The following is a 14,161-nucleotide window of genomic DNA, read 5'->3' on the forward strand; positions in this document are numbered from 1 at the left end:
CATTCTTTGAATGTAAATTGCTCTTTTGTGAACAAATAATATACAAAAAAAAAAAAAACACAATCAAATTGGTCATAGTTTGCCCAACATTTCCCCCTGGCCTTTGATTCATCAGCATTTTGGGACAAAAGACAAAACAAATATGTGGTAATTGACGGAGATGAAAAGCTCGCTCCTCCAGGCCCACAGCAGTTTTTCCACTGCCCTCATAATTCCCAGAAAAAAAGGCCTGTATGCGAAAGTGAGAAACTCATAAAAACCGAGAGGCGCGTGGCGAGGATAAGGCAGCCGAGCGATGGAGTGGAAGGAAGAGGCGGGACTCCGATTGTGAGCAGGAAGACGCTGTGACAGCTGCTAATCAGATTAGCCTCAGCCTCGGCTGTCTAATGAGCATCCTCTATTGTGACAGTCATCTCGGAGCGCCATCAACCATGAATGCTCTCTCAACAAGATTCTTTACAGCCTCCCGTCTGCAGCCGCAGATTAGTGAAGGAGCGCGTTAAAACGGAACCAGAATATATAAAAAAAAAAAGGAGATATAAGAGCGAGGACTCGACTGAGGGACGTTTAAACAAGTCCAACAATGTCTCTCAGGACCGACCTTACGGTGCTCGCCTCAGAGGTCGACGTCTACTCGGCTGAAGCACAGCTCGGATTAATTGCCGTCTGCGAGAACACGCTCGCCGACAACACGCTTTCCCTGTGAGGAGACACGAGAGTTTGTGTCATATTGAAGATAATGGCCTGTGTGGACATCTGGATCACGTCCACGCGATAATGATCAGGGGTGTCCGGGCACCAGCAGACATCTTTTTTTAAATCACTTAAATGAGTGAGATCCTTCTAATGTGTAATGTTTAAACTCTTTCAATTGTCTTCTAACAGGGTCCTCCGGGACAGCATGGACCAAGAGGACCTCAGGGGGCCATCGGAGCAGAGGTACGTCCATTTACACCTTCGTTTCTTGGTCCGTTTCAAGCCAAATTCCATAATTAAAAAACTTAAAATCCTTCTCAATGCATCTTTCTATGTACTGTAAACTCCCAGCTGCCCGGGGTTGAAGGGTGCTGAACCTCGAGCAATGCTGTAGGAAATGAAACTAAAGATTAAAGCAACAATATGTAACATTATGATAAACATACATATTTTACTTTATTTCGTTTTTTACAATAGTTGGTATAATTTTGAACCGCCATGACTCATAATTAATAGCTTTTGCTAAGCCTTGCACTGAATTAGACACCCATGATATACATCAAAAATAACATACTTAAAATCAGAGAACTTTCCCTATTAGGTAAGCAAGTCATTTCTAAAGCGCCTTTTTAGACCAGGGTCACAAAGCACTTGAACAATCAAAAGGAATACAGTTAAAAAAGCCTACAAATGTAATAACTCTAAAAGGCCAAGACAACAAACATAAGAGTCCCAGAAAACCAGGGAAAATCCTGCACAATTAAAAACGCCTTAAGATGTTTCTTGAAGGAGTCAGTAGATCCATCAAGCGCAAAGAGAGAGGAAGATCGTTCCAAAGCTTAGGAGCAACAGTCTGGAAGGATTTCTCTCCTCTGGTCCTGAACCGTGTTCAGGAACCATCAGTAGATTCTGATCCACAGACCTCAGAGCCCGAGCTGGGGTGTAAGGCTGGATCAGATCAGTGATGTAAGGAGGAGCCTGACCATGAATAGATCTGAAAGTACAAGAATTTTAAAGTTGATCCTGAAAGAAACTGGAAGCCAGTGAAGAGTTTTCAGGATCGGAGAAATGTGAGTTCTTCTACTAGAGCGGGTCAGATTTCTTGCTGCAGAGGTTTTTTTTATTAACTGCAGGCGAGACAGATCCTTCTTGTTCATTACTTGTATCTTCTCAGCTTGTTCTTCATGTGTTAATGAACCTTTGTGGAGAAACCTATTTCTGGTCATCACTACCCATGCATCAGTGAGGGTGGGAACAAGGATCAAGCAGTGAATCAAGAGCTCTTTCTTACTCAAAGTTTCCTCAAAAACTTTAATAAAAGATACATTGCCATATTTGTATTTACTACACAGCTAAAGTTCAAGTCCACCTCTACCTCCTCGAACGAAGCCTCGTCCTTTTTGAACACTTTCCAGTCAAAGATCTTCTTCTTCTTTTAAAAAAATGAATTATTAACCAGCGTTGAGATACATCCCTTTGGCGCGAGTTATATTTGCAGCTCTATGAATCATTAAGAGGTATTAGACTATCATCCCTGAGAGCCGGTTTATATTTACCTCCAGTTGTGGCCACTTCTCGCACGGGTCAATTATTCAGAAGCAGAAAAGCTTTGTGATCTCGCACAAGTTACAGTGGTGCGGGGATGTTGTGATCCATATATGGACAGAGGCGGGAACGGTGGAAAAAAAAGGGAGAACGCCGGGATGGGATGCCATGTGAGTCGAGCGTCACACAGCGGGGGTTCATTAGTGTCACTGGGCCTTGCATGAGGTCCACCAGAAATACACTTGGTTCCCTACCAAGGATGGACTTCATCTACAAGGATGTTTTACAAGAACAACCCTCGATAGATGGGAATTCACTTCATCATTTCGACTTCTAACCAGCAAAAAACACACTCTTAAGATCCCTGATGCTGAGTCAGCGTTCTGGGATGATGTTCCCCCCAAAAATAGAACAAATTAAGTCAGAAAAAAAAAGGAATATTTTAATTGGTATCTTACTTTATGTTTTTGCCAGGGTCCGGCTGGGATGGCGGGCGGAGTCGGTCAGCCCGGAGTCGTCGGAGAGAAGGTCAGTGTGACCCATGGGCGCAACGGACAGTTGGACAGTAAAATGTGTCCTTGGGTTGTTGTGCGATGATGAATGTCTTCTTTTTTTTTTAATAGGGTGAAGACGGTGAAGCTGGGAGCCCTGGTTCACCTGGAGAGACCGGTAGCGCTGTAAGACCCTTTACTTCATTTTTTAGTTCCGTGCTAGTGGTACTATTTCTGGTCCTATTTTAATCATCATCGACTTGTATTGTCGCTAATGCTAGGTTTAGAACTTTTCTTTTTCAAATATATTCATCACCAGAAATGATTTTCTAGTTCAGTGTGATCACTATTAGCAACCATTGACAGGGGGTTCATGGTGAAGTCGGGGAGAAAGGTGACTCTGGTCCTTCCGGGGCGGCTGGACCTCCTGGAGCCAGAGGAATACCGGGAGAGGACGGACCCAAAGGCATAATGGTTGGTGTTTTTTTGTTTTTTTTAAAGGATATAATGTCTTATTGTTCTTAATTTTCTTCAAGGGTCCGATCGGATTCCCGGGAGAAACAGGCGCTCGTGGTGAAGCCGGTGTGAATGTAAGAGATTGATTTGACATTTCATGTTAAATTACTCTTATCTCAATGTATCTCTTTAAAACTAGGGAGTGGATGGTGGACCTGGACCTAAGGGGGACATCGGAGACACGGGCAAAGCTGTGAGCATTGTTTTCTTTTAATAGAAAGTTAAAAGTTACTTTAATGTTTTGTAACTTGATTGAATGGACACAACCGTAGTTAGCATTGTTAGCTCACACTTGAAGTTGTGTTAACAAAGCGTTAATAGTCGTACAATATTAATTCCATGAAGACAAACCTTCAACACCAGAGGCTTTTATGTTGAATACATCTTTTATGTTCAGGGACCCCTGGGAGCCTCTGGAGAGCCAGGTCCTCCAGGACCACCCGGACGGAGAGTATGTTCAATATTAATATTATGATAAATAATTCAACCATATAAATATAGTTTAAACAACTTCACTGAAACCACTCAAATTTCCAGGGTCACGTCGGTCTTGTCGGGACAGAAGGGAAACAAGGAATGAAGGGAGCCAAGGTAGGAGATTGAATCATAGTCTAAGCCAATTTTGCGTTTTTTGATCGTCCAATGATGTTTTATTGGAAATTAATCCGATATTTTTAGGGTGCTATGGGTATCCTGGGTGCTGTCGGAAAGACCGGCCCAGTGGGACCCCAAGGTCAGACGGGAAGGCCCGGTCACGAAGGACTTCGAGGCATCCCAGGATCTTCAGTAAGTCAAGACACTTGTGTTTGGAGTCAAAGCGGTAGAGATCAATGTTTGGATGTCACAGGGAGAGCAAGGCTTGAATGGACCTCCGGGACAAAGTGGACCGACAGGACCAATGGTGAGTCCCTTTGTTCGTCATACCCAAAAGAAAGATACTTAAGATGTCCATGTTTATGACCAGGGCCCACCAGGACTCCCAGGATTGAAAGGAGACCCTGGAATCACAGGCGATAAAGTGAGTGATGGATCGGCCACATAGATCGGCTGGGTTATGAAAGTAATAACTGACAAGGGTGTTTCTGCAGGGTCACGGCGGCATCCTCGGTCTGATCGGTCCTACCGGTGAACCCGGGGAGAAGGGTGACAGAGGTCTTCCTGGTATAGATGGAGCACCCGGACCCAAAGGAGATGAGGTGATTACGAGATTGCCGTGGCTCCGAGAGAGTCGAAACTGACGGACACAAGGTGTGCTGAAAAGGTTTGTCTCTCAATTATAGGGTACCTCGGGAATACCTGGACCCACCGGCCCACCTGGACCTCCTGGACTGGCTGTAAGTGATGACACCTTAAGGTTGTTTTTTAGTTGATGAAAATCATAGTGACCAGTAGGGGTGTGTACTGGCGATACGATACATATCACGATACAGGTGCAACTATACGATTTTTTGCGACACTGTAGGAACAAGGATTTTTTTGTAGTATTGATGCAATTCAACTTCTGGATGCTAGATGGCAGCAGTCATGCTGTCCGTAGCTAAAGGAATAACTAAATCGCGTAAGATCCCATCGATGACTGAGGACGAGAGGATATAGTCAACTCCTTTAAAGTGAGTGTCAGACTGTGAACAACACTAATGAAACTTATTTTTTATGATACAGTATCAATATTTCTTATCTAATAATAACATGCAAATAATACTGCGTTAGTTCATTTTTGTGTTGCATTAAACTTCTGGCCACTAGATGGAAGCAAGTTTACGTCATCCGCAGCTAAAGGAACAATAAAATTACGACTGGGGACAAGAGGATACAATCGACACCAGCAGCTTTTAAATATGATGTTTGCAAATATTTTGGTTTTAAAAACAAATGAAAGCAGTCGTACTTAATCGAGAGTCATGTGGTCTGTACATTCCACAACACCAGAGTCAAGTACTCGACAATACTACAAATATATCCTTGTTAGTACAGCATCACAATATGTTGTCATTTTTTGTATCCTTGCCCCTGTATCGTGCACACCACGATTAAGATGTCTAGTTGAATAATACATTTTTTTATGTACCTTGCGAGCCGCCTAAGATCCGCTCACAGGGTCGAAAATGGCCCTCAGGCCTGACTTTGCACATGCCTGTGAAAATAGATTAAAAAAAAATGGGAACAATTTCCGAAAGCGTGTATGATGATGCGATGGGTGGAAACAATGAAAAGCACAGCTACAAGGATGAGTTCACTGAGAGGGTATGAGATGAATAGAAAGAAGATTTTAAGTCGATTGTTTAATGAGTGGTTTTTTATTTTATGTTATAGTTTTGTTAAGTTTTTGCACATTTTTGAGTGTGTAAAATAAAATAAAAAAGCCTGTAAATGTTATATTGATTGTCTTCCTTCACTTCCAGGGTACACAGGGAGAAAAGGGATCAAAGGGAGAGTCGGTGAGTCCATCAAAAAAAAAAAACTCTTTCTAAATCCCCAGAAACACCTGAGCTGGTCGAGCAGATGTTGTGAACATATGTTGCTAAGTAGTGTTGCTTTACTGCCCCTGTAACGCCGTGTCTCTGCATCTAGAATATTTATCAATGGAGCTTTTCTAACAGGATTTGTTTCTGCTGATTGTCGTTATGAGTTCGCATGTGTGTGGAGAGGCGAAGCTCCTGACCACAGAGCTCTGATCCACACAGCTGGATAATCCTGTAGAGCTGCAGCTGGTTCTTCCACGGAGAAAAAAAAAAAAAAATCCAGGATTTGGCCGACATAGTGCGACAGTGGCTCCAGGTGAAGATGATTGACAGAAGTTTTTTTCTTTCTCTCTGTATTGTCCAGGGTGGTGTCGGTCCAAGAGGTGATGCAGGCCGGGCCGGCCCCGCAGGACCGCCTGTGAGTGTTCTCTTAAAGAGACCCGTCTTCCCCTCTATTCTCCCTTTCATGTGCTCACTGCTCCGTGCCGCCTCCAGGGACCCCCGGCCACAATGGTGCAACCGCTGCCCATCAGGGAAAGAGAGGGCAGGAGAAAGAAGAGAAGGAACTCCGGCGGAGCGGCGCCGTCGTTCGAGGAGGAGTTCGACTCGGATGACTACCTCCAGGCAGACCAGCCCCTGGAAGACGCCGAAGGAATGGAGGAGGTTTTCGCAACCCTGTCTTCAATGAAAAATGAGGTGGAACTGATGAGGAGACCCCTCGGGACCTTCCAGAGCCCGGCCAGGACCTGCAAGGAGCTCATGATGGTCCAGCCGGACTACAAAGATGGTAAGGTGGTGGTAAAAAAAAAAGTGATCAAGATTAAAAGTTAAAATTTGATAGAAATAGTCTATTTACAATACATTTGCTATTTCCAAAATATTGTGATGGTCTTTTTCATGGTTGGTTTTATTTTGTCCATTTTATTGGATATAAAACAGTAAAATAAACTATAAATCAAGACAACAAGAAAGCTTTTGTTGTTTCAGCCAAAATTCTGACTCAAAACTATTGACTGTTTTACTCCCTAGTGTCACTCAAACTGTAATAAAACAAGTGTTTACTAGTATATTGCAATACTACAAAATATACACGCCTAATACAGCTGATAAATCATCTTCAGAAAACCTTTATCAGAATCAGAAAACCTTTATTAGTCCCGCGAGGGGAAATTCGGTTCTTACAGAGTCTATTGAGGCCCCTACGCTAGTGTGATGTAAATTATCTGATTTTTGTTATCCAGAAACTATACTAAGATGTTGAGAAAATGTGCAAATTTTTGTTTTAAATAATATAATTCTTAATAAATATCTCAAGTGTTAATTCATACATGGTGGAAAAGTGTGGTCAGGGCCAAATATGATTGGGGGCCCCCATGAAATAAAAGTATAACTAACTGACTAACATTTTTAATTATACTTTTTATTATTAAATACGAGTTGAACCCTTAATAAACGTGTACTTTAAAGGACTTCATCTTGTATTAATACCTAGAAAACTTTCCATTTATTTGTAAGGTAAGGTAAGGTAAAACTTTATTGATCCCTCAGGAGGTCCCCTTTGGGAAATTGTGTTTTTCTTTATGATTTATTTTGAAAGTCTTTCAGTTATATTCAATAATATGAACCTTTTTACTAATGACTTCACATTATTAATGCAAATTATTCGTCGTCGTCTTACTTCATTCAACAGTTTTCGTTCTTTTAACGACATTATTATTTGTGTGTTGGAATCCGATCTCACGCACTTTCCCCCTTCACAGGCGACTACTGGATCGATCCGAACCAGGGCTCGAACAAAGACTCCCTGAAGGTCTACTGTAACTTCACCGCCAGCGGGGACACCTGCCTGTTCCCTGATAAGAGGATTGAGACGGTAGGCGGGACTGACCGGCTAGTTTTAAGAGAGAGAGGGAAAAAAAAACAACAACTTTTAATTTCTCCCTCATCTTGTTCGTCCAGGTGAAACTAGCGGCGTGGAACAAGGAGAAACCAGGAAGCTGGTTCAGTCAGTTCAAGAAAGGCAAACAGGTAGAGACCGACCTCGTCTTGTTATATACGTAGTATAGAAGTGCCTTTGAATATTTAGTGGTTGTTTAAAAAATTATGCATTTAATATATATATTTTAATAATCAAAATCATTCTTTTCTATGTTGAAACGTGAAATCTGGGTTTTATTTTGATATAATCTAATAAAAAAGGTTTTTTAAAATAAATACATTTATTTTTACACATAGAGTTTGATATTCTAATACCAATAATTACAAATTATGTTTACTTAAATCAATATTTTTTCATTCGCAGCCTTTTGAATTCAATCTAAAAATGTTGGTGTACTGATATTGTCACATGATCGCCGGGCCGTCGCATGATTGGCCGAAAGTTCGGTCGACGATCCTGGTACTCTTGGTATCGTCTGGTGGCGCCATAACACCAACTTTTTTATAGTGAATTTGAAATTTTGCAATACTTTGAATAATAATATCAAACTATGCAATATGCAATTATTAGAAACAAATTCAACATTTCAACTTAAAAAAAAGACTCTAAACTAGACTCTAAACCATTCTTACTCTGCCTGATATACTTCCACACTGAAGCGTCACCACCTCCTCCCTCCTGCTTCAAGATCATGTACCTTCTTGTGTATTCCGAGCTCTGCTCTGTGTATTATTCGGGTATTAACCTCCTGGACCATGTGAGGGAACAGTTGGCAGCGCTTGATTCTGGCAGTCAGCGTGACTCACGCCGAGCTGTTGGCAGCTCCGGTTGTCGTTTGACTGGCACTCCGGGTCCGCAGACGCCAACCTGAGCACCTGAGCTCGAGCTCGCAACACTCCCAGATAATCACAGAGCTGTCGCCTGAAAGAAAAAAAAAAAAAAACAGTCTTCCTGTTACACTTTATTGCTCTGCTACAGGCGTCGCCCCCCCTATAGACATTTATTACTGCTCAACTTCCCTGACAATGATCTTCACAATCTCACTAATGGATACACAACAAGCGAGCCAGCAAACTTTTGTTTGTATTGGCGAGACAATGAAGCGCACGGAGCCGTATTGACTCAACAGAAACTGCAACAATAACAAAAGTGCAGCGTTTTCTTTTTATGTCTATAGTCGTGTTCGCTGCCTCCTCGTTCTCCCTATAGAGGCGCGTCGACTGATGAAGATCAGACCGAACTGCCTGAACAAGTGGTATTTGTACCTCAGCGTAAACATGAGTCTGAATACAAAGAGCTTTTGTCGAAAATAACTCAATATTTACCTTAACCTTGTCAGGAAGGCTGTTGGTTTCAATGATCAGTTTTGTAGGTAAAGAATGAAACGAGCCTGGCCTCCTCTCCAGGGTGTCCCCCACCTGAGAGAACACTCACCGTAGCTGGGATAGGCTCCAAAATATACTTATATATATATTTATTTCAATTATTTAGGTTGCTGGACAGTATCCCAGCTGCTCAGGATGAGAGGCAGAGGACAACCTGTCACACACAAACAACCACTCACATCTACAAGTGCCCAATTGACCTATGTATGTTTTTTTTAACCGTGGGAGGAAACCGGAGTGCCCAGAGTACAACCTCTCTGGCCCCTACTCTCTTAAACATGTGGTAGAAAATGGAATAACAAGAGCTATTCAAAAAATATTTGTCAAATAGATGTATAAATGAGTTCACTGGGAGGGGGCCAGATGTAAAGGAAACCGTGTTGGAGTATTACTTGAGTTGATAAATTCATCTGAAAGTGAGGAGTATAAACAACGTTTAATGCAAAATCAATTATTTTAAAAACTTAATTTTCTTTGTGACTAGACGGTAAAAAACATATTATTTGTCACCTGTCCATTCCTGTATGTTTCCTCACTTCCTGGTAAATTATGTTGGTCAACATAAATAAAGAGACATTTCGTTTTAGAGTTTTTTTAATTTCATTTTGAATTCTATTTTTTCGTTATAGTTAAAATTCTTTTCTCTTATCAAAGAGTTATGTTAAGAGCCAATCAGCGACCTTGATACTGAACCATGTCCTCGGATTTTCTCGTCCAAACCACCAAGACCGTGACACATACCGAATCAAAATGAATCCATTAATGCCACATATTACACAAAATCTAGTTCAATGGTCCCTCGTTTATTGTGGGGATTATGTTCGGAAAGTGAATGTTCGAAGTAACAACATTTATTTGAACTTTTAAACTAAACATTGCAAATGAGTTGCCATCACTCTTAACAACCCTCTGACAGTTACCTGATTGGCTCCCATAATGCTTTGCCGCCCAGCTACGTCAGCATAGGCGTAAAATGTGTTGGCACCATGAGTAAGGTGGGTGCCTTAATGAGTTCCTCCTTTCAGGTTCTTTCCTTGTGACTTTAGAGTTCTACAATATATTTAAATATGCAGTACCGTGTGCAAAATAAACAATCCCAGACACCATCGAAGGTAAATTGTGATATCACACGGTACTACTGTATATACTACATTTTCTCTTTGAGCTTGATGGGGTCTACTGACTCTTTTACGAAACATCTTAAGACATTTTTCTTTTCCTTGATTTTCTGGAACTCCTGTGTTGTTCTCAGTTTTATCTTGATCTTTAAAGTATATACTTTATTGAGTATTGTTCTGATTGTTTAAGCGATTTGTGACCCTGGTCTGGAAAAGCGCAATACAAATAAAAATTACTTACTTACTTACATAGAAACACGTAGAGTGTGTATCGGCTAGTATTACGTATCACAATACAAGGGCAACGATACGATAACTTGTGATACTATAGAGACAAGGATATATTGGTAGTATAGTCGAGTATTTGACTTGACTTGTGTATAAGCAAGAATTCGATACAATATGTATCACGATACCAGTGCAACGATACAATACACTGCGACACTGTAGGATATTGTCGAGTATTTTACTTGACTTGAGTAACGGCAAGAATCCGTCGATACGATATGTATCACAATACCGGTGCAACAATATGCTATATTGCGACACTGTAGTATATATCTGCAGTATTGTCGAGTACTTGACTTGACTTAAGTAACAGCAAGAATCCGTCAATACGATATGTATAACGATACAAGGGCAACAACACAATGTATTGTGATACTGTAGTAACAAGTTTAGATTTGTAGTATTGTGGAGTACATTACTCTGGTGTTGCAGAATTTACAGACCACATGACTCTTGACGAAGTCGTAACTAATTTCCTTTGTTTTGAAACCAAAATATGTCCAAACATCAGCTTTAAAAGCTGCTGGAGTCGACTGTATCCTCTTGTCCCCAGCCGTCATTTTATTGTCCCTTTAGCTGCGGAGGACGTAATGATTACTCCCATCTAGTGGCCAGAAGTTTAATGCGACACAAAAATGAACTAACGCAGTATTATTTGCACCTCTATGTTGGTCTCAGCTCTCCTACATAGACGTCGAGGGGAACCCGGTCCACGTGGTGCAGCTCACCTTCCTGAAGCTCCTGAGCGCGACGGCCAAGCAGAGCTTCACCTACACCTGCCAGAACTCGGCCGGCTGGTTCGACAGCTCGTCCCAGTCCTACCGGCACGCGATCCGCTTCCGGGCCGGCAACGACGAGGAGCTGACGCAAGCCAAGAGTCCCTTCATCCACTCGGAGCACGACGGCTGCCAGGTCAGCGGAGTCGACGCGGGACCCGGTCCCACGAGACCTGGGTGATGTTAATCTTTTTTTTTTTGTTCTTTCCGTCAGCACCGGCGAGGTCAGGAGAAGACAGTCCTGGTGCTGGACTCGCCTTCCGCCGAGCTCCTCCCCGTCGTCGACTTCGCTCCGGTGGACTTCGGCGGCAGCAACCAGAAGTTCGGATTTGAAGTGGGACACGTTTGCTTCAGTGGTTAGCATCCGAAGAAGAAAAAAACAAAAAAAAACTGGCGCCAACTGGACCGAGACCACCGGCTTATATTTATTATGCAACAGCACGTCTCTCTGTGGTGGAACCATCACGGACTCTTCGCCAGAGAAGAAAAAAAAAGCTCACCAGAGGACAAAAGGGAAATTTTCACAATCAGATGTATTTCAATTCTTTTTTTTGTTTTTATCTCCGTCGTCATCCCCCCCCCCCCCACCCACCGAGGACGCTAAGTGAGACGGATGGAGGACAGTCTATCGAGTGAGACTTTTCACACCACGGGGGAAGGAAGAGTTGTCTACCTTTCCCCGAGAAGAACTGAATAAATCAAACGTCTCATTTGCATGCTCCCATTTCCCCTCCATTAACAACCACCGGCTCTGCATATTAATTCCATCAATTTGTGAGATAAATTGTCCTTTTTCTCCTTCAGGATTGATCTTCATTAACATGCTTTTTTTCAACCACTTGTTTTTTACTCACGGACCTCAGCGTTTTTTTGTTTTTTTTTTCACTGGATGGACTGAACCAAAGGTGCTACACATTTTTTTTTGTGTGTGTGTTTGTGCAGGGGAAGGATTGTGGGATGTGACGGGAAGATTTGTGCGCTTCAACTTAATGGCCGAGACGGAGCTCTTAATTAACAGCGCGGCGTGTCGAATGGATTTAGTGGCGCTGAAATATGACATCATGCTTTTTTTTTTCGGAGGATGCGGGAAATAATGAGTGCGTTTAGAAAATGATTTTTTTTTCTTCCGCGGGCGTCAGGTGCGTTTTCACGGACGGACCGACGCCTACCGCTCGTCTCGGTAGAACGTTGAGGAACTGCTACGATAATATATGATTCTGTTTGTCTCTTAACGGCAAATTTATATCCTATTTATTTCTATCATTCGTTACGTGTCGCTAAATATTGACTGTCGGGGTTTTATTTTATGACTGTTCTCCTGCGCTTTTGACATTTGTGTGAGTATTTATTGCCCCTAAAAAAAAAAGATATGAGTTGAAGATAGAGTTGTTTTTACATCAGATTTTTAAAGATTAGAAAATGTTATTCAAGCTCAAAATATAGCAATAATTCAATGTTTTTATGTACCAAAGAAAAAGTCCATGATTGAAATTGATTGTGTTTTTTTTTTTTGTACACAACTCATTCTATTATAAAGTGTTGTTTTTTTATGCAGATGATGTCATGTTGTACCATCGTAATATTGCATTAATGCCGAGATTACAAGATGTTAGTGGTTCCTGGCGACGTAAGGTCACGAATTAACCTACTTTTAGTTTTTGTTTGAACAGAAATACACGTTTTTTTAATTATCAACACTTTAATTGTGGCAGTACGTTATGGGGGAATCACATCGTGGTGCTAAAAAATAAATGACGCAAGTTATTTATTGTAAGAATAGTATTAATAGAAATATTGCAATTTTATCTCGTGGCCGTTGATGATTATGCCGTAGACCAAATGTGGCCCACAGGCCATGATATTGACATGTACACCTTCATTTTATCGACCCGTATCACTGCCTGGATTAGTCTGTAAATTGGCGTCGAGAAGTAGTTGAGAATATGTCGTCGTCGCTTAACGGGATGCTAGCTAGCTAGCTAGCACCTAGCTAGCTTGCTAGCGTCTTTTTCGGTGCTAAGGGTAGAATCAGAAGGAAAACACTCAGGAAGCTTCGATCATATCTTGGACTCACATTCCATTCAAAGGTGCTCAACATGTTTACGTTTTCTTTGGCCCGAAAAACTTTCTACCGTCTCTGACCAGCTAGTTCTAATAGCTCAGAAGGTGCTACATAAATAAAATACACGTTATTTTCACATCCTTATTACAACACATTTCAACGTTCAATAACCAGCAAATGATTTCATCACCAGGCGACGCTAATATTGGTCTCGGATTATTTTGGTAACACAATCTGTCCCCGCGTGTCGGATTGAGCTGTTCTTTTCCAATTACCGCGTGGCAGCGTGAAATACAAAAAAAAAAAACCTGTATGTAAATTCCATTTAACGCTTGATTTTCCTTTCGCCGACGAAAACTGTGAACACTCGAAAATGACTGTGTATGCAGCGTGTGTGGTTTTGACTCTCTCCTCCTGCTGTGTTTTTGTTGGTTTTTTCTTTTTTTTGGGGCGTTTAAAACGTTCTGGTAATTAACTTCTTCCTGTCGCATCCCACACTGCCCGTCACGTGTAAATTGTTTTATATCTGTGTACAGTTATTTCACCAGCAGTTATTGATGTTTCGTCTGGTGGGATTTGTGTGCGAATAAAAATGAAAAAAACGACGCGACTACTTTTATCTCCCAAGTGAGTCCGATTCACTTCCTGGTTCGTTTGTTTCTATTATACCTTCTTGCTTTAAACCAGGGGCAGGAACTTACATCTCTTAAGTGGCTTAAAAAACAAACTAGAGAATAATGAGCATTTTTTTTTTACATATTTAAAAGAAGAGTTTGAGTTACCGGATAATAAACCATTTTAAAAAGTACAAGAAGTTTTTCTCACCGTACGAGAGCCACATGAAGCGCAATTTGTCGAGCTCTTTTTTTAACACTAAGGAAAA

General features: G+C 41.6%; 1 protein-coding gene across 1 annotated transcript in view; it reads left to right on the forward strand.

The window, feature by feature from the left end:
* The window catches only part of col5a3a (collagen, type V, alpha 3a), a 60,988-nt gene extending 47,115 nt beyond the window's left edge, over nucleotides 1-13,873 (forward strand). Inside the window, exons 48-67 of the mRNA XM_087808564.1 lie at nucleotides 886-939; nucleotides 2,716-2,769; nucleotides 2,865-2,918; nucleotides 3,099-3,206; nucleotides 3,269-3,322; nucleotides 3,388-3,441; nucleotides 3,646-3,699; nucleotides 3,786-3,839; nucleotides 3,927-4,034; nucleotides 4,096-4,149; nucleotides 4,213-4,266; nucleotides 4,337-4,444; nucleotides 4,529-4,582; nucleotides 5,651-5,686; nucleotides 6,075-6,128; nucleotides 6,206-6,497; nucleotides 7,471-7,583; nucleotides 7,670-7,738; nucleotides 11,119-11,352; nucleotides 11,431-13,873. Coding sequence (XP_087664690.1) covers nucleotides 886-939; nucleotides 2,716-2,769; nucleotides 2,865-2,918; nucleotides 3,099-3,206; nucleotides 3,269-3,322; nucleotides 3,388-3,441; nucleotides 3,646-3,699; nucleotides 3,786-3,839; nucleotides 3,927-4,034; nucleotides 4,096-4,149; nucleotides 4,213-4,266; nucleotides 4,337-4,444; nucleotides 4,529-4,582; nucleotides 5,651-5,686; nucleotides 6,075-6,128; nucleotides 6,206-6,497; nucleotides 7,471-7,583; nucleotides 7,670-7,738; nucleotides 11,119-11,352; nucleotides 11,431-11,577 — 1,809 coding nt within the window. The 3' untranslated portion in view covers nucleotides 11,578-13,873. The remainder of the gene's footprint in view (nucleotides 1-885; nucleotides 940-2,715; nucleotides 2,770-2,864; nucleotides 2,919-3,098; nucleotides 3,207-3,268; nucleotides 3,323-3,387; nucleotides 3,442-3,645; nucleotides 3,700-3,785; nucleotides 3,840-3,926; nucleotides 4,035-4,095; nucleotides 4,150-4,212; nucleotides 4,267-4,336; nucleotides 4,445-4,528; nucleotides 4,583-5,650; nucleotides 5,687-6,074; nucleotides 6,129-6,205; nucleotides 6,498-7,470; nucleotides 7,584-7,669; nucleotides 7,739-11,118; nucleotides 11,353-11,430) is intronic.
* Nucleotides 13,874-14,161: the final 288 nt, after the last annotated feature.

The sequence above is a fragment of the Callionymus lyra genome, chromosome 15 (assembly GCF_982586985.1).
Source record: "Callionymus lyra chromosome 15, fCalLyr1.hap1.1, whole genome shotgun sequence".
NCBI lineage: Eukaryota > Metazoa > Chordata > Actinopteri > Syngnathiformes > Callionymidae > Callionymus > Callionymus lyra.